Consider the following 19727-nt stretch of genomic DNA (forward strand, 5'->3'; position numbering starts at 1 on the left):
CTCCAAATCTTTCTCTTATGTTGCTGTTAGTGACTCTTCTAGAACATCTGTCTGATCCTATAAGTATTTTGTTTGGGAAGCACTTGCTTCATTTTGCCTACAGATTGAATTCACATTGTCTGTCTGGGTTCATTAGCACTCTCCCCATCTGCCCTCTGAATATACACCCCACTTCCTACTGTGTCCAAACCTGCATTGTGCTTTCCTTGCTCACATCCCACCCCTCTGCTTGTCCATTTCAAGTCTAACTTGTTCTAGTCCCCTCCTCCCCACATCCCTCCCTGACCCCTGACTCAGGCCACTCCCCTTGAAGACTTTATTATTCTGTCAGCTTGTTTCCACTGTATTTGCTGTGGCATTTAGCACACTGAGCTATGGGTGTTTGCCTCTTTGTGTAGCTTGCAGAACATGAGGTTATCGATGGCAGGGACTTCTCTATACATTTCTGTATTCCCTGCACCTAGCATAGAGTTCGGTGCCTAGAAAGCAGTCAAATTATGCTGAATTGGATTGAAATTTTGTGGTTCTTTGTAGTTGGTTTTCCGATGAGTTAGCCATTTTGCTCTTGGTTTCTAAGCTAAACTTACGTCAAAGCCAAATAAGGAGTAGAACATAGTGGATGTTAGTAGTATCTGGGGTGGTTTTCTTTAAGGCTTTAGTGTATCCTATGGCAATATAAACATTTTGTTTCCTCACAAAACCATCTGTATCTCCCTACAGACAGCCGCTGCATTGTGTTAAGGAGACAGGACAGTGGTGATGTGCCGGTAAGTTATCTGATCACTTTCAATGTTACGTTCTAATTCACGTCAGCCGAAGGAAGAGAGGAGGACCCAGGCCAGTGTTCGTTTACATCTCAAGAGGCGCTCCAGAACCAACTCTTGAGGACTTCTGGATAACGTGTACGATTTCCTTAGAAAGTTAATCCCAGTCTTCCTCTTGGAATTGGAACAACAGTCAGCACACTCTGAAGTTTAAATTAGACAATGTCCATAAGTTTTCACAACTAAAAAATGTTAATCACAGATACAGGAAAGGAGTTCTTGAGTCATCTGCTGGCATAAAAATGAAACGTTATCTGTAATGATTAAAATTGCAATGTTTTGTTCTGTAAGGAAAACAAATGGACTTTGCTTTGAGTGGCTTACAATTGAGCTTAAGTTAAAATAATTCCGGAGTTGTCTTCCTTAGTAGTTTGTGGCAGTTTTCAGTCAGAAAGATACTTGTTTACTGATTTTTAGGATCAAGTCATCTATACTTGAAACTTTGTCTTAGCCCACTCTGTTAGACACTGTCTGGCTAACTGTAGAAACACAGCTGACATAGCCCATGGGAAGTAAATGCTTCTTCTGAATTCATTGTTTGTGCCCTGGTGTCTGGCCAGCTGTAGAATGTTGAGTTTGGTTTAGTAAAAGGAAAATCATTAAAATTTGATCAGCATATAACTGGAATTACTTAATAAGTCTGATTAATTCCTTGAAATGACATAAACCTTGTTTAAAATGGGTACATGTTAGGTTGGAACACTTTAATTTTAGTTATAGCATTAGGCATCATTTAACTTTTTCTTATTTTCTATTATAAATCAAAACACTAGGGCTTAACACACTATAGTGTTAATTTTTGTTAAACATTTCATGTACTTCAGCTTAGGACTAGTCTATGAAAATCAGTATGGTATCTTTATAATATATGGCAGCTTCATAATGCTGTTATATGAATGTTCAATAATTTTTATGTTTTAGTTTAATTCTACCAAGATAAAAAACAAAGGCAAGAAAAAGAAGCCAAAAGATTCAAAGGTATGGAGTATTTTCTGTATTGATTCTTGTCCAAAATAATTAATTGAATATATAAATAAATATAAATAAGAATTAACCAGTTCTTGGGATATTTTGAAGTATTTTGTAGAGAAAGAATTTCTAGGCTTTCGTCTAAAGATGTTTTGGCAGTCTTCTACATTTTGAGGAAGTTTAAGGTTCATGTCATATATAAGTAATTCTTGAAAGAGACTCTTTATCTTTATTGTCCTTTTTATTTTCTAGATATTTCCTAGTGAAATCATTGTCATAATGTAGGACTTTGTATGGCTGGTCACAGAGCAATGTGACCAAGGCTGCTTTGGGATCAGGCAGACCTGGGTTCTTATCTTGGTTCTACCAGTTGTTATTATTTTTATTATCTGTGCGACCTTGGGCAAGTTATTTGACTTCCTTGTGCCTTAGTGTCATTATCTGTATGACAAGACATGATACCTATTATTAATAACTAATAGAATTATTATCTAAAACATTCAAAATAAAGATACTGAATACTAATCATCATGACAGAATCTCAGAATTGAAAGGCTCCCTTCCTTCCTCTCACCAAAAGCTCTGCTTCAGGCACATGAGATAACTAGGGCATTATTTTTAAATTTTATGGTGGGTTCTTCGTGGCTCTCATGTATTTGGGGGATCAAATAGGGGGCAGGGGTTGAAAAAGTGAACAAATACTAGGGGAGGATGAGAGCAGCTTATAAGTTCCAATAAAACTTTTTATCTTTGACTATATGTCTTTAGTTTATCTAAAATGAGAGTTTAAACAGTGATAATAAAAAAAATTTTAGAGCATTAGAAGCTACCTAAATGTTAATTTGTGCCTATTTTTGGCTGTTGAAAGTTTTATTACTGTATGTTCCTATTCACAAGAAAATTTAGATCAGTCATATATATTGGCAGTTTGTATGCATATTTATTTATGTAAGCATTCATCAGTTTTAGTGGTGATTTTAAGGTGGAAAATCCTTGTCATTTTTCTGTCTTTTAAACCAGCCTATGTTAGTTGGGTCTGGAACCACTTCAGTCGCACCAAATAATGAGACTGTCACTTCAGGTGAAGACCATAAGTAAGTACAGTCTGAAAATTTTTGCTTTATTTGAACTTAAAAGTGGTATTAATGTACTTTAAACTTGTGTTTTATTTCCCTAACTTCTCTAAAGATGTGCATCTATTAATGACAACCTGATGTGACCCCTCATGGTTGAATTTATAGTGTGGCCTGTCAGTCTTAAGAATTCATATAAACTGCATTAAAATCACAGGGCTGATGACCTTCATTTGATAAGTTTGAGAACCTACTATGTGCAAGATACTGTGGGAAGATCCTAGAAAATATTCTTTAAAATATTCAGTGAAGAGAATGTCCTGTTGATAATTACTAGGAAGATGTTTTGGAGGCTATAAATGATGTTGTGGTTTAACCTTAGATGTTAGTGATTTCCAGTGGTAGCTGGTTGTTGAAACTGAGTTTTCAAGAGACAAATAGACAAATAAAACTAGTGAGAAGTAGTGACCTTTTTATATCATATTTCTATATGGACCAAAAACCCACAAAATTTTTCCCCCCACATTTCTTTTTTTTTAAATTAAATTAATTTATTTTTAAAGTTATATTATTACTATCCACTTTTTTTGAATTTTATTTTACTTATTTTTTTATACAGCAGGTTCTTATTAGTTACCCATTTTATACATATTAGTGTATACATGTCAATTCCAATCTCCCAATTCATCACACCACCACCCCCCTGCCACTTTACCCCCTTGGTGTCCATACTTGTTTGTTCTCTACATCTGTGTCTCAGTTTCTGCCCTGCAAACCGGTTCATCTGTACCATTTTTCTAGGTTCCACATATATGCATTAATATACGATATTTGTTTTTCTCTTTCCGACTTATTTCACTCTGTATGACAGTCTCTAGATCCATCCACGTCTCTACAAATGACCCAAGTTTGCTCGTTTTTATGGCTGAGTAATATTCCATTGTATATACGTGCAACATCTTCTGTATCCATTTATCTGTCGATGGGCATTTAGGTTGCTTCCATGACCTGGCTATTGTAAATAGTGCTGCAGTGAACATTGGGGTGCATGTGTCTTTTTGAATTATGGTTTTCTCTGGGCATATGCCCAGTAGTGGGATTGCTGGGTCGTATGGTAGTTCTATTTTTAGTTTTTTAAGGAACCTCCATACTGTTCTCCATAGTGGCTGTATCAATTTACATTCCCACCAACAGTGCAAGAGGGTTCCCTTTTCTCCACACCCTCTCCAGCATTTGCTGTTTGTAGATTTTTGGTGATGCCCATTCTAACCAGTGTGAGGTGATACCTCATGGTAGTTTTGATTTGCATTTCTCTGATAATTAGTGATGTTGAGCAGCTTTTCATGTGCTTCTTGGCCATCTGTATGTCTTCTTCGGAGAACTGTCTATTTAGGTCTTCTGCCAATTTTTGGATTGGGTTGTTTGTTTTTTTAATATTGAGCTGTATGAGCTGTTTATGTACTTTGGAGATTAATCCTTTGTCCATTGATTTGTTTGACAGTACTTTCTCCCATTCTGAGGATTGTCTTTTCGTCTTGTTTGTAGTTTCCTTTGCTTTGCAGAAGGCTTTTAAGTTTCATTGGGTCCCATTTATTTATTTTTGTTTTTCTTTCCATTACTCTAGAAGGTGGATCAAAAAAGATCTTGCTGTGATTTACATCAGAGTGTTCTTCCTATGTTTTCCTCTAAGAGTTTTATAGTGTGCAGTCTTATATTTAGGTCTCGAATCCATTTTGAGTTTATTTTTGTGTATGGTGTTAGGGAGTGTTCTAATTTCATTCTTTTACATGGAGCTGGCCAGTTTTCCCAGCACCACTTATTGAAGAGACTGTCTTTTCTGCATTGTATATCCTTGCCTCCTTTGTCATAGATTAGTTAACCATAGGTGCATGGGTTTACCTTTGGGCTTTCTATCGTGTTCCATTGATCTATATGTCTGTTTTTGTGCCAGTACCATATTGTCTTGATTAGTGTAGCTTTGTACTGTAGTCTGAAGTCAGGAAGTTTGATTCCTCCAGCTCCTTTTTTTTCGCTCAAGACTGCTTTGGCTATTCAGGGTCTTTTGTGTCTCCATACAAATTTTAAGACTTTTTGTTCTAGTTCTGTAGAAAATGCCATTGGTAATTTGATAGGGATTGCATTGAATCTGTAGATTTCTTTGGATAGTATAGTCATTTTCACAATGTTGATTCTTCCAGTCCAAGAACATGGTATATCTCTCCATCTGTTTGTATCATCTTTAATTTCTTTCATCAGTGTCTTATAGTTTTCTGCATACAGGTCTTTTGTCTCCCTAGGTAGGTTTATTCCTAGGTATTTTATTCTTTTTTTTGCAGTGGTAAATGGGAGTCTTTCCTTAATTTCTCTTTCAGATTGTTCATCATTAGTGTATAGGAATGCAAGAGATTTCTGTGCATTAATTTTGTATCCTGCAACTTTACCAAATTCATTGATTAGTTCTAGTAGTTTTCTGGTGGCATCTTTAGGATTCTCTATTTATAGTATCATGCCATCTGCAAACAGTGACAGTTTTACTTCTTCTTTTCCAATTTGTATTCCTTTTATTTTTTTTCTTCTCTGATTGCCGTGGCTAGGACTTCCAAAACTATGTTGAATAATCATGGCGAGAGTGAACATCCTTGTCTTGTTCCTGATCTTAGAGGAAATGCTTTCAGTTTTTCACCATTGAGAATGGTGTTTGCTGTGGGTTTGTCATATATGGCCTTTATTATGCTGAGGTAGGTTCTCTCTATGCCCATCATATGGTTTTTCTTCTTCAGTTTGTTAATATGGTGTATCACATTGATTGATTTGCATATATTGAAAAATCCTTGCATCCCTGGGATAAATCCTACTTGATCATCGTGTATGATTCTTTTAATGTGTTGTTGGATTCTGTTTGCTAGTATTTTGTTGAGGATTTTTGCATCTATATTCATCAGTGCTATTGGTCTGTAATTTTCTTTTTTTGTAGTATCTTTGTCTGGTTTCCATATCAGGGAGATGGTGGCCTCATAGAATGAGTATGGGAGTGTTCCTTCCTCTGCAATTTTTTGGAAGAGTTTGAGAAGGGTGGGTGTTAGCTGTTCTCTAAGTGTTTGATAGAATTCACCTGTGAAGCCATCTGGTTCTGGACTTTTGTTTGTTGAAAGATTTTTAATCACAGTTTCAATTTCATTACTTGTGATTGGTCTGTCCATATTTTCTATTTCTTCCTGGTTAAGTGTTGGAAGGTGATGCCTTTCTAAATATTGGTCCATTTCTTCCAGGTTGTCCGTTTTATTGGCATGAAGTTGCTTGTAGTAGTCTCTTAGGATGCTGTGCATTTCTGCGGTGTCTGTTGTAACTTCTCCTTTTTCATTTCTAATTTTAATGATTTGAGTCCTCTCCCTCTTTTTCTTGATGAGTCTGGCTAATGGTTTATCAATTTTGTTTATCTTCTCAAAGAACCGTCTTTTACTTTTATTGATCTTTGCTATTGTTTTCTTTGTTTCTATTTCATTTATTTCTGCTCTGATCTTTATGATTTCTTTCCTTCTACTAACTTTGGGTTTTGTTTGTTCTTCTGTCTCTAGTTCATTTAGGTGTAAGGTTAGATTGTTTATTTGAGATATTTTTTGTTTCTTGAGTTAGGATTTTGTTGCTGTAGACTTCCCTCTTAGAACTGCTTTTGCTGCATCCCATTGTTTTGGATCATCGTGTTTTCATTGTCATTTGTCTCTAGGTATTTTCTGATTTCCTCTTTCATTTCTCCAGTGATCTCTTGGTTACTTATTAACATATTGTTTAGCCTCCATGTGTTTGTGTTTTTTACATTTTTTTCCCTGTAATTGATTTCTAATCTCATAGCATTGTGGTCAGAAAAGATGCTTGATATGATTTCAGTTTTCTTAAATTTACTGAGGCTTGATTTGTGACCCAAGATGTGTTCTATCCTGGAGAATGTTCCGTGTGCACTTGAGAAGAAAGTGTAATCTGTTTTTGGATGAAATGTCCTATAAATATCAATTGTCAATTAAATCTGTCTGGTCTGTTGTGTCATTTAAAGCTTGTGTTTCCTTATTAATCTTCCGTTTGGATGATCTGTCCATTGGTGTAAGCGAGGTGTCAAAGTCCCCCACTATTATTGTGTTACAGTCGATTTCCTCTTTTATAGTTGTTAGCAGTTGCCTCATGTATTGAGGTGCTCCTATGTTGGGTGCGTATATATTTATAATTGTTATATCTTCGTCTTGGATTGATCCCTTGATCAGTATGTAGTGTCCTTCCTTGTTTCTTGTAACATTCTTTATTTTAAAGTCTATTTAATCTGATGAGTATTGTTACTCCAGCTTTCTTTTGATTTCCATTTGCATGGAATATCTTTTTCCATCCCCACTTTCAGTCTGTATGTGTCCCTAGGTCTCAAGTGGGTCTCTTGTAGACAGCATGTAATATGGGTCTTGTTTTTGTATCCATTCAGCAAGCCTGTGTCTTTTGGTTGGAGCATTTAATCCATTCACGTTTAAGGTAATTCTCGATATGTATGTTCCTATTACCATTTTCTTAATTGTTATGGGTTTGTTTTTGTAGGTCCTTTTCTTCTCTTGTGTTTCCCACTTAGAGAAGTTCCTTTAGCATTTGTTGTAGAGCTGGTTTGGTGGATTCTCTTAGATTTTGCTTGTCTGTAAAGCTTTTGATTTCGCCATGGAATCTGAATGAGATCCTTGCTGGGTAGAATAATCTTGGTTGTAGGTTCTTCCCTTTCATCATTTAAAATATATCATGCCACTCCCTTCTGGCTTGTAGAGTTTTTGCTGAGAAATCAGCTGTTAACCTTATTGGGAGTTCCCTTGTATGTTATTTGTCGTTTTTCCCTTGGTGCTCTCAAGAATTTTTCTTTGTCTTTAGTTTTTGTCAATTTGGTTACTATGTGTCTCGGCGTGTTTCTTCTTGGGTTTATCCTGCCTGGGACTCTCTGCGCTTCCTGGACTTGGGTGGCTATTTCCTTTCCCATGTTAGGGATGTTTTCACCTGTAATCTCTTCAGATATTTTCTCAGGTGCTTTCTCTCTCTCTTCTCCTTCTGGGACCCCTATAATGCGAATGTTGTTGCAGTTAATGTTGTCCCAGAGGTCTCTTAGGATGTCTTCATTTCTTTTCATTCTTTCTTCTTTATTCTGTTCCGTGGCAGTTAATTCCACCATTCTGTCTTCCAGGTCACTTATCCATTGTTCTGCCTCAGTTATTCCACTGTTGATTCCTTCTAGTGTATTTTTCATTTCAGTTATTGTATTGTTCATTTTTTTGTTTGTCCTTTAATTCTTCTAGGTGTTTGTTCTTTAATTCTTCTAAGTCTTTGTTAAACATTTCTTGCATCTTCTCCATCTTTGCCTCCATTCTTTTTCCAAGGTCGTGGATCATCTTCACTGTCATTATTCTGAATTCTTTTTCTGGAAGGTTGCCTGTCTCCACTTCATTTAGCTGTTTTCTGGGGTTTTATCTTGTTCCTTCATCTGGCACATAGCCCTCTGCCTTTTCATCTTGTCTATCTTTCTGTGAATGTGGTTTTTGTTCCACAGGCTGCAGGGTTGTAGTTCTTGCTTCTGCTGTCTGCCCTCTGGTGGATGAGGCTATCTAAGAGGCTTGTGCTAGCTTCCTGATGGGAGGGACTGGTGATGGGTAGAGCCGGGTGTTGCTCTGGTGGGCAGAGCTCGGCAAAACTTTAATCTGCCTGTCTGATGATGGGTGGAGCTGGCTTCCCTTCCTGTTGGTTTTTTGGCCTGAGGCGATGCAACACTGGAGCCTACCCGGGCTCTTCGGTGGGGCTAATGGCGGACTCTGGGAGGGCTCACGCCAAGGAGTACTTCCCAGAACTTCTGCTGCCAGTGTCCTTGTCCCCACGGTGAGCCACAGCCACCCCCCACCTCTGCAGGAGACCCTCCAACACCAGCGGGTAGGTCTGGTTCAGTCTCCTGTGGGTCAGTTCTCCTTCCCCTGGGTCCCGATGCGCACAGTACTTTGTATGTGCCCTCCAAGAGTGGAGTTTCTGTTTCCCCGAGTCCTGTCAAAGTCCTATAGTCAAATCCTGCCAGCCTCAAAGTCTGATTCTCTAGGAATTCCTCCTCCTGTTGCCAGACCCCCAGGATGGAAAGCCTGGCGTGGGGCTCAGAACCTTCACTCCAGTGGGTGGACTTCTGTGGTATAGGTGTTCTCCAGTTTGTGAGTCACCCACCCAGTTGCCATGGGATTTGATTATATTGTGATTGCACCCCTCCTGCTGTCTCCTTGTGGCTTCCCCTTTGGATGTGGGGTATCTTTTTTGGTGAGTTCCAGTGTCTTCCTGTTGATGACTGTTCAGCAGTTAGTTGTGATTCTGGTGCTCTTGCAAGAGGGAGTGAGAGCACGTTCCTCTACTCCGCCATCTTGAACCAATCTCTCTCTTCCCCCACGTTTCTGTTTTTTTGTTTTCTTTTTTGCGGTATGCGGGCCTCTCACTGTTGTGGCCTCTCCCATTGCGGAGCACAGGCTCCGGACGCGCAGGCTCGGCGGCCATGGCTCACGGGCCCAGCTGCTCCGCAGAATGCAGGATCTTCCCGAACCGGGGCACGAACCCATGTCCCCTGCTTTGGCAGGCAGACTCTCTACCACTGGGCCACCAGGGAAGCCCCCCCTGCCCCACGTTTCTTAAATGAGTTGTAATAACAGTTGGCTTTGTACATTTCCATGGATTCTTTGAATGGAGGGATTGTTTTAAGTTAAAATAACAGTAGCCTGTATTTTGATAGCACTTATGTACCAGGCACTATTTTAAGAGCTTTTTATGTATAACTCATTTAATCCACTCTTTTTTCTAGGAGATATGTAGTAGTATTATATTCAGTTTACAGATAAGGAAGCTCAGGCACGGTGTAGTTGAGTGTCCAAGGACACAAAGCTCGTACATAGCAGAGCCAGAATGTAAATCAGCAGTCTGGTTTAGAGCCCACACTCACACTATGATATCTTTTTAGAGTGTTAGAATCTTATACTGTTTTTTTTAAAAATCTTTTTATTTAAGTACCTTTTACCAGTCTCAATCTCACCTTAACTTAAATTGATAGAGTTATAATAAACTCTGTCATTTTTCTCTTTAACAGGTTACAATTAGTGCAACATTGATTTTTTTTAAAACCAGAATTTAAAAAAAATTTCCTCTTGGTAGCAAGAGTAAGTAATTAAAAGTACTTAGGTATCTTGTACCTTACCTAGTAGTCAGATATCTTGTACCTTATTCAGTAGTCACGTATCTCGTACGTTACTCAGTAGTCAGGTATCTCTTGACTGTAATTGTGGAAAGGTAACTGTTCTTCATTAAATTCTCTGGTAGTGTTTTTTTGCATCCTGAAGTTGAGTAATATGTTGCTATCTTTATTTCAATTTAAATGTTACTCTGGGCCACCTGAAAGTTAATTACTCACAAAATTGTGTGTGTTTTTTTTAATCAGCAAACGCAATTCAAATTCTGCGGGCCCATTTGTAGTGCCTGACCATCTTCGTCACGATGTAGAAGAATTTGAAGCTCTGTATGAACAGCACAGTAATGAATATGTTGTCCGTAATAAGAAGCTGTGGGACATTAACCCAAAACAAAAATGTTCAACTCTATATGAGTAAGTAGTTTAACATTCCTACAGCTATTATACTGAGGCTGCCAGTTAAAGATCTTAAGTTGTTTACTTTGTGTCCCTTTATGTTTATTAAAGGAATCACTGATTGGCTCACAAACTCTGGGGAAGAAAAGTGTTTTTATGGCTTTTGTCATGTATTACACAAAGTTAATTGAAGATTTTTAACTACTACATTTAGAATCCTAATGATTATTAGTTTTGTCAGTTTGAGCTGCTAATGTAGATTCTGTCTATTTCCAAAACTGTCCTGGTATGTCCTGATAGGAACGATAAACAGTTTCCAGCCATAATCTTTTATCATGAATTCCAAAGTATATACATTTGACAAGGAGTAGTATAATTATTTGATCTCATTGTCCTTATGTTGATGATGCAGTTGTTTGGCATCTCCTAAGTCCAGTGACAATTAATGTAGCTTGGTGAAGTACTGCCCTTTAATGGGGAAGGGATACCAGGATCTGGTTATTACTTCTGCTGAGATAGTTGTCCAGCTGTGATGGTAGAGAACACATATAGAGCCCTGTATCTCTTTATTGAATTGAAAACTTGACTTCTAGACATTTATCTAAGTAAAGAGAAACAGACTTTTCCTTTAAAGAAGCTTTGGGCTCAGTTACTTTTGGATTGAAAATATGAATGTGAAATTAACACTAGGGGACTTCCCTGGCAGTCCATGATTCAGCACTTCTGCAGGGGGCACGGGTTCGATCCCTGGTCAGGGAACTAAGATCCTGTATGCCACATGACATGGCCAAAAAAAAAGAAAAGAGAAATTAACACTAAAGTCAAGTCTTTGTGGGGTGGATACAGTAGTGGAGTAAAGAGTTCAGAAAAATCTAGGAAACGTTTGCCTTTCTTTTTTTTTTTTTTTTTTTAGCTTGGCATTAATAAGTTGTGCATGATGCCTTCCTTAGGAAAAGAAGTTGAGGGGCAAAGATCTGCAACAGAAAATTAATTTGAAAGCAAACTCCTGTCTCAGAAAAGAGGGGATATATGTATACATATAGCTGATTCACTTTGTTGTACAGTAGAAACTAACACAACATAGTAAAGCAACTATACTCCAATAAAAATTAATTTAAAAAAATGAACTCCTGGTAAACCCATCACTCATCTATAATTTGGTTATTGTTACTTCTATTTTTCTCAGTTGCATTGTTCCTATTCAGTCTTGTTATATCCTCTTGGATCCCTTTTCGTAGTTTTTCTTCAGAGTTGAAATGCTGCGCAAATCATACTCTCAGAGAACTGGATGACAACCTGGAATCAGCTCTAAAACTATACCAGTATTTCTTAAAACATGCTGGACTTTGCTTCAAGCATCCAAAGCTGAAGCTAAACTGTAGTTTTCAGGAGCTTGCTTCTTAAAGAATTTATTACCACTGTAAGTGGGAAGAAATTTAATAACTTTATGAGAAACCAATAGGCTGATTTGTTTGTGTATTTTGAGATAGAATTTCTATCTTAAAATAGGAGAAAGTCAAGAAGTTACAGGAAGTCATACCTCAAAACAATTCTTTCCTTGAATTTTCAAAAGAAAATATGTAGTGATTGGCTTAAGAATGATTTTTTTAGTGGCCAATGGGGAAGAAAAAGAAAAATAAAATTATTGTATATGAAAAGAGTGTAGAGTAGAAACATTAGACAAGAAGTCAAGAATACTATGATAACTGCTGTTAACTTTTTCTTGATGTAAGTATTTCAGTTTAAAGTAGGGGGTTGGACTGATTTTTTTTTCAGTGACCTCCACCTTATTCTAACATTTATGATACACATAGTTGAAGCATAATAAATTTCAATAGGTGGCATTCTGCATTCAGTTTTTCCTAACACCTCTTTAGGTAGTGTTAATTAGTCAAGATTTATTAACCACTTAAGGTTAAGCTCTGGGGAAGATTTCAGAAAAAGTAGAAAATGTAGTTCTATCACGCAGCTTACAAGTAGCAGGAGCGCAAAATTGATCATTGGTTGAATCACAGTGTATTGCAAATAAAAATGACTTTGTGCAATAAGAATCGGGTTTTTTCTCCCTATCAATCTTTGCCTACCAAAAAGACAATGTGGTTCTTGCTTACTTGTCATGCTCTCTTCCAAGAAAGAGGGACCTGGGTCCTCATCTTTTAATCTATTTCTTTAAAAAAAAAAAAAAAAAGGAATCATCAGCATGTAGAAAACAATGATTTTTCAAAGGGGCACAACCAGAATAGTAGGATGGGAATGCTTTTGGAAATATTTTCCCCATTCCTATCCCTTGCTAGTGACATGCACTAGCACGTGACAGTCCGTTAAGGACCATTTAAGACACTAATGATCATCACTGAATTATGAAAATATACATACACATATTTGCAAATGGGAAAATAATTTGAAAATCATGTATTTGATAAGGGACTAATATCCAAAATGTATGAAGTACTGATACAACTCGATAGCAAAAAAACCAAACAGTCCAATTAAAAAATGGGCAGAAGACCTGAATAGCCATTTTCCCAAAGAAGACATACAGATGGCCAACAGGTACATGAAAAGATGTTCTGCATCATTAACCATTAGGGAAATGCAAATCAAAAACACAATAAGGTAATAACCTACAATGGAAAGTAACCTGAAAAAATATATATATATAACTGAATCACTTTGCTGTAAAACCTGAAACTAACACAATATTTTAAGTCAACTATACTTCAGTTTAAAAATAAACACAATATGCTATCATCTCCATCTCATACCTGGTAGAATAGCTTTTATCAAAAAGACTAGAAATAAGTGTTGGCAAGGATGTGGAGAAAAGGGAACCCTTGTTCACTGTTGGTGGGAAGTTAAATTGGTATAGTCACTATGGAAAACAGTATGGAGGTTCCTTAAAAAATGAAAACATGTACATGTATGTAATATAGCAACTATTGTTATCTGTGGTAAAATTAACTTTATTATTATTTTTATCACTTCCGTCAAGCACAGCATGGCCAGTCTGCCTCAGGTTCTGAAGTGCAAGAACACTGTCCCTATTAGAGTCTGGATTATGAGGAAATCGTATTTGTGCTATCTTGGGCCCCACGTTTATCTACAGAGACTATTTTTCAAGGCTAGAAAAGCATATAAATAGAGTTAAAGTTCATTTTGTGTTGCATTTCAAATAACAATCACTATAAAAATTTTATTCACAATGTGGTTATAATGCTATTTTTCTTTGGACTAGGGACCCTTGTTGAATTAAATTTTGTTCTGTTTGAATGTATGAAAAATTCATTGCTATTTAGCCAGTGGAAAAAACATGGAGGCTCTATTTCTTCAAAAAACAAGATGTGTATCCTTTCAGACTTTGTATTTTATTTTTTTGGCCGCACCGTGCGGCATGCAGGATCGTGCATGCCCCTTGCAGTGGAAGTGTGGAGTCTTAACCACTGGACCAGGGAAGTCCCCAGACTTTTAAAATGTTTATATGTATGAAATATATGTTTTGGACTTTATAAGCTGTTATTTAACTATACACTCAGCTTTGTCATTTGCCCTTTTCACCTAAAAATGCATGGTGAGCATTTTTTTGTATCCTTAAGTATACTTCAGGAATCTGACTTTTATTAGTTACTCAGTAATCATCACCGTATCTATATCATCATTCATGTTGCGAACTCTTGAAAAGCTCTCTGCTAAATTACTGGTAATGGTTTTCTTTCCTGTGGTCTCTGTTCTTTAGTGATCCCATTTTGGATTTAAGTATTTTAATGCAGGTAGAAAAGCTTTATTTTTTAATGATTCTCTTTAGTATTCATCATGGAGAGCAAAAAGTAAATACACATAACACCACTGATGAATTATCTGCTGTTGCTTGTGGCAGCTAAACACCAACTGGAAAGGTCTCTCTTGGGACAGATTGTGGGGTCAGTGTTATTTATACCAATTGGCCAGAACCCTCAGCAAGGGTTATTGTTCCTGAGGCTACAGTGATGTGCTTCTTTTACCTTATTGCCCTCCCTCAACAGTTTCTGCTTTTAGAGATTTCTCATTAAAAATGAAGTTTGATTAGAATCTTAAGGCAAACGCATATTTAACCTGTTACCTTGCAAAACAACATGTATGTAGGGGAGTTTCTATTGCAGAGCTTATTCTAAGGGGAAAATGTTTATCAAAAAACACTTTAAAAGAGACTGACGGCTTTTAAGTATTTAGATCAGCAGTGCAGACAGAGAGAAGTGGCTTTTGGTCTTTATGTTTCAGTGTGGCAGTTGCTTTGAACAGGGGTTAATCACTTGTCAGTGTCCTGTGCATTTACGTGCAGCAGCATCTGCGAATAAAGTGGTTTTCTTCTGCTTCAAAGAAGTATTGTTTTTACCTTCCTCCTGAGTAAGTTACCTTCCTGGTTAGCTTTAATTTACTAAGAATGTTCCTTTGGAGGTTTTTGCTCTTGAAAAAGCCTTCTTAGTGTACTTGGTATGTGTCTTTCTTGTTAGTTGTGCCACTGTTACAGACTGAATACCAAATTCACATGGGAGAGGAAGCCTCTTTGAGCCTGGCACAAGAATGACAAAAGAACATGGCCCCAGAACTGGAGTGAACAAACCCAGTCCACAGATGGAGGCAGGTTAAGGGATTGGCCCCATTACTGTGGATCTGATCCTGCACTGTGGTGGTTTATTGATCAGACCTGATAGACTTCAATAATTCTGAATCATTGTATATTCCTAAACAGAGAACTGTTAATAGATTTACTATATGTAAATTCCAATAGGATTTTTTTGAAATTTGATTTCCTTTTTTCATTTGATGTTCTTGATAGCCTTGTTGTTTTTCTTGAATAAGTTTCTTTGATTTTCGTTGTTTTTTAAAATACAGTGAATAATTATTTAACTGAAACTTATAAAAATAACTTTTTAATCTCCTTTAGCTTTTTTCCCCAAAATTTTTTAAAGGATTTTTTTCTGAGGGGTAAACAAAATTTTAATAGTATCATTGATTACAGTTAGCCTTTCTCAGATTTAATATGAGTATAACATACTTGTTGGGGAGGTGTCAAGATCAGTTAGAAGTGAAGTAGTATTTTGCTTTGGGAGAAATTTTGGGAAATATTTTTTTCAGATAAACATGTACAAGTACTTCCTTATAATAACTTACGTAAATTTTTTCCAAGTTATTTCTCTCAGTTGTTAGAGGAACATGGTCCCTTGGACATGAGTAACAAGATGTTTTCTGAAGAATATGAGTTTTTCCCAGAAGAAACTCGACAGATACTAGAAAAAGCAGGTGGTTTGAAATCTTTTCTCCTGGGATGTCCTCGTTTTGTTGTGATTGACAACTGTATTGCATTGAAGAAAGTTGCGTTACGGCTTAAGAAAAAGAGAAAGAAGAAAAACATTAAGACAAAAGTAGAAGAAATTTCGAAAACAGGAGAGTACTTACGAGTTAAACTACCGCTGAATCCAACTGCTAGGGAATTTAAACCAGATGTGAAATCCAAACCAGTGTCTGACTTATCTTCAGCACCAGCTTCTGAGGATGTGAAGCCCCACCTTACATCTGCTAATTCTCCCCAGTCACCTTGTGAAGCTGTGAAGCCGAAACTAATTTCCGATAATTCTTCCAAATCAGTTTCTGAGGATGAGAAGCCCAAAGGGGTGTCTTCTGATTCTCCCAAACCAGTCTCCGAGGAGACAAGTCACAAACACGTCACCTCTAATTCTCCCAAACCAGTTACAGAGGATGTGAAACCAACCTATTGGACTCAACCCCAGTTGGTCACAGGATACTGTACGTATCTTCCCTTTCGGGGATTTGACATTACCCAGACACCACCAGCGTTTATAAATGTGTTACCGACTTTGCCCCAGTATAGCATTTATGCACCTCTGGCCAGAGTTTCTTCTGAATATCAGCTGCAAAGATCAATACCAGTGGTGCCGTCTTTTGTAGCCAGTGACATAACAGAAGTGCGTTTTGAGGGCCATCATTTCAGTGCTGAGAATGCCCCTGGTAACCAGATTGCCTCTGAAACACAAATCCTTCAGGAATCTTTGGAAATATCAGTAAAGTCACAGTGCATCACGGATGGTGCTGATACAGCCCAAAGTGAGTCTAACAGAAATGATGACCACTGTGGAAATTCTGCCAAGCAGGAAGTAAATCCAGAAAGCACCGATGAAGTAACAGAAATTCCACATACACAAATGGTTGCTGTACAGGTAAGACTGAAAATAGAAAGTCTTCTTAATACTAAAGTTAAATTTTCCTCTTCATTTTTCATTGCCATTATATTTACTAAAATTCTTTAAAATGATGGACTTTATGAACCCTTTTCTAGGGCGTGACAGGTAATGCCAGAAGGAATTTTTGGGTTTAGTAAGTAACATCCTTCTTCCTATCCAAGTTTTGCACCAGTTGAGAAGTAAGATAGTGGAACCAGCAGATGGAGCCAAAACATCACCTTGATAATTAATAAAAGTATGGCAGGAAGATGTGGCTGTTTCTGTAGAGAGTGCATGTCCTAAGAGTGAAGCCCATGACATACCAGCTTCCCCACCTAGTTACAGCGGTGCTGGACTAGAAGGCCTCCTAACTTGGGTGCCTGCCCCTAAGACATAGTGCATGGAGAAGGAAGGGGAAAACGTGCTTTCTGCATGGGCAGCTCCCAAGAAAAAGAAAAAAGGAAGAGTCTGGGCTGCACATGCCCAATTCTCCTACCAAACCAGGGGAGGAGTGAGGGAGTTAAAAGACACAACCAGATGGAGAGAAACAAGAGAGATGTGAATAAAAGTTCCTTCCTGACAAGCACGAGAATAAGCTAAGGTTTCTCTATAGTTAACTTCATCAGGCATGAATTCATTAAATACTTATTGGTTATCCTCCTACTCATTAAGTTTTTTGCTTTCTAGAAAACTTTGAAGAATTATGTTAACAGTAATGAACCAAAATCATTTTCACTTTTACTAATTATAAATGATCACTTTTTCCTGTTACAAATATTTGTAGAAAGCCTAGAACATTATCTAAACTGGCCAGAAAAAGCCTTGAAAAAGTTATGGGCATGTTTCAAAATGTTATTACATGATGGATTTATTTTACTAGAGCAGTTGAGATAGACTGAATGTATTTGTTTTGCCCCAAAGGTGTCTCGGAATATAATGCATCAAGAAGTCAATACTGAGCCGTATGATCCTTTTGAGGCACAACAGGTGAGTCAAAATCATATTAAACTGTTTAAAGGTTTAATTTTCTTTACTTTTAACTAGATGGGAATGACGAACTTAGAACTATTTTGAAACCAGGTATTCCATACAAAACATTATAGAATAAGCTTTAGAACATAACAAAAAATTATTGTTTTGTCTTTATTGTTCGAATTTGGGAAGGGGAAGCAGAGGAAAAGGTAAGTTTTTTCTAGCTTACTGATTGTGAAGTATAATGGCTTTATTGTTTTAACTGGTATAATGAGCCTGTATTAATTTATAAATAAAAGCTTATTCACATGAATAATACAGAAATTATTATAAAAACCTTCACTGCTTTAAGAATGATTCAATTAGAAAATCTATTAATGTAATTACTGTGTTAATATATCTTAAGAGAAAAGTCATTTGATCAACTCCATAGTTGCTGATAGGGTACTGGAAAAAATTCAAGTTTTTTTCTTGACTAAAACTCATAATCAAATGGGAATAGATGAATACTTTTCAACATGCTTGTATCTTTCTTAAGCCAAATGCGTCATCTTGCTTAAAGGTTATATATCATCATTAATATTTATTATTATCCTGGAGATATTAGCTGAAAAAATCACATAAGAGAGAAAAATAAGATTTTAAAGGTGGATGTATAAGTATCATTATTTACAGAGGCTAAGACTGTGTCCCTAGAACATCCAAAGTGATCAACCGAAAACCCAATACCAAAATGTAAGATAATTCAGAAGGTTGACTGGATAAAATTCCTTTCCATATATAAACAACCCATTGCAAATGATATTAAAAGAAGAGATTACATTTTCAATAGCATCAAAAAGATAAAATATGTAAACCTGTGAAAGAAGACTTTAAAATGCTACTGAGACACACAGAAGACTTAATGAGAAAATGTTCAGTGTACTTGAATAGAAAGACCTATTATTAAAGAGATTGGTTCTCTCTAAAGATTTTAATTTAACACAGTCTCAAAACAAACATGAACAGAGTGTATTAGTTATCTATTGCTGCATAACAAGCTACCTCACAATTTCTATATGTCAGGAATGGAGGAGCAGTTTAGCTGGGTCATTCCAGGTATTTCTTATGAGTTGCAGTCAAGGTGTTGACCTTAGCTCAAGCATCTGCAGGAGTAACTGGGACTGGAGGTGCTACCTCCAGGATGGCTCATTCACATGCCTAGCAAGTTGGTGCTGGCTGTTGGCAGGAGGCATGAGTTCCTTGCCTGTGGACCTCCACCTAGGGCTGCTTGAGTGTCCTCCTGAGGCCTGGCTTTCCCCAGAGTGGGTGATCCAAGGCAGAAGTAACAATGGCTTTCATGACCTATTTTAGGAAGTCACAGTGTATCGCTTCTCCTGTATTTGTCTTGGTCACATAGACCAACCCACCAACCCTGATACATTGTAGGCGAGGATTATACAATGGCATGAATACCAAAAGGCAAGGATCTTGGGGGGCCACCTTGGTGGCTGGCTACTGCATAGAATTTATTTGAAACTGGACAAATTGATTCTAAACTTCATATGGAAAAACAAACATCAAGAATGCCCATGGAAAAGAAACTATAGGAAGGGGAGTTGTGCAGTAGGTATCAAAACATAATATAAATCTATATTAGCACATAAATAGACCATTAGACTAAGAATCCAATAGAACAAAATATAGAAATTTAAGGTCTAATAAAAATGCTAGCTGTTGGTGAGCAAAAAGTAGATTATTAAATACGTGGTGTTAGGAGAAGTGCGTTGCCATCTAGAAAAAATTAACTTGGATCCCTACCTCATTCCATATACCAGAATAAATTCCAGGCAGATAAAATATTTAAATATTAAAAACTGGACCTAGAAGAGTACCTAGAAGCAAAGGAAAATTTTAAAAATAAGATTCATGAACAGCAGGACAGAAAAGTATTTGTGTATATGTGTTTACACACACATATGTAATGTGTCTATACATGCACATAACATATATATATGTATGAACAAATATATACAGCATCAAAACACAAATGACCAACTAGGAAAATTATTTGCAGCATAGG

At 37.0% G+C, this 19727-nt stretch overlaps 1 protein-coding gene across 12 annotated transcripts in view; it reads left to right on the forward strand.

The window, feature by feature from the left end:
- TTC3 (tetratricopeptide repeat domain 3) overlaps positions 1-19727 on the forward strand; it is a 140628-nt gene that overhangs the window by 82919 nt on the left and 37982 nt on the right. For all 12 annotated transcript variants that reach the window (XM_032629851.1, XM_032629854.1, XM_032629860.1 and 9 more), the window contains 6 exons: positions 721-767; positions 1746-1802; positions 2814-2887; positions 10332-10496; positions 15643-16690; positions 17615-17680. In XM_032629851.1, coding sequence (XP_032485742.1) covers positions 721-767; positions 1746-1802; positions 2814-2887; positions 10332-10496; positions 15643-16690; positions 17615-17680 — 1457 coding nt within the window. The remainder of the gene's footprint in view (positions 1-720; positions 768-1745; positions 1803-2813; positions 2888-10331; positions 10497-15642; positions 16691-17614; positions 17681-19727) is intronic.

This window comes from Phocoena sinus, chromosome 4 (assembly GCF_008692025.1).
Source record: "Phocoena sinus isolate mPhoSin1 chromosome 4, mPhoSin1.pri, whole genome shotgun sequence".
NCBI classification, from domain to species: Eukaryota; Metazoa; Chordata; class Mammalia; order Artiodactyla; family Phocoenidae; genus Phocoena; species Phocoena sinus.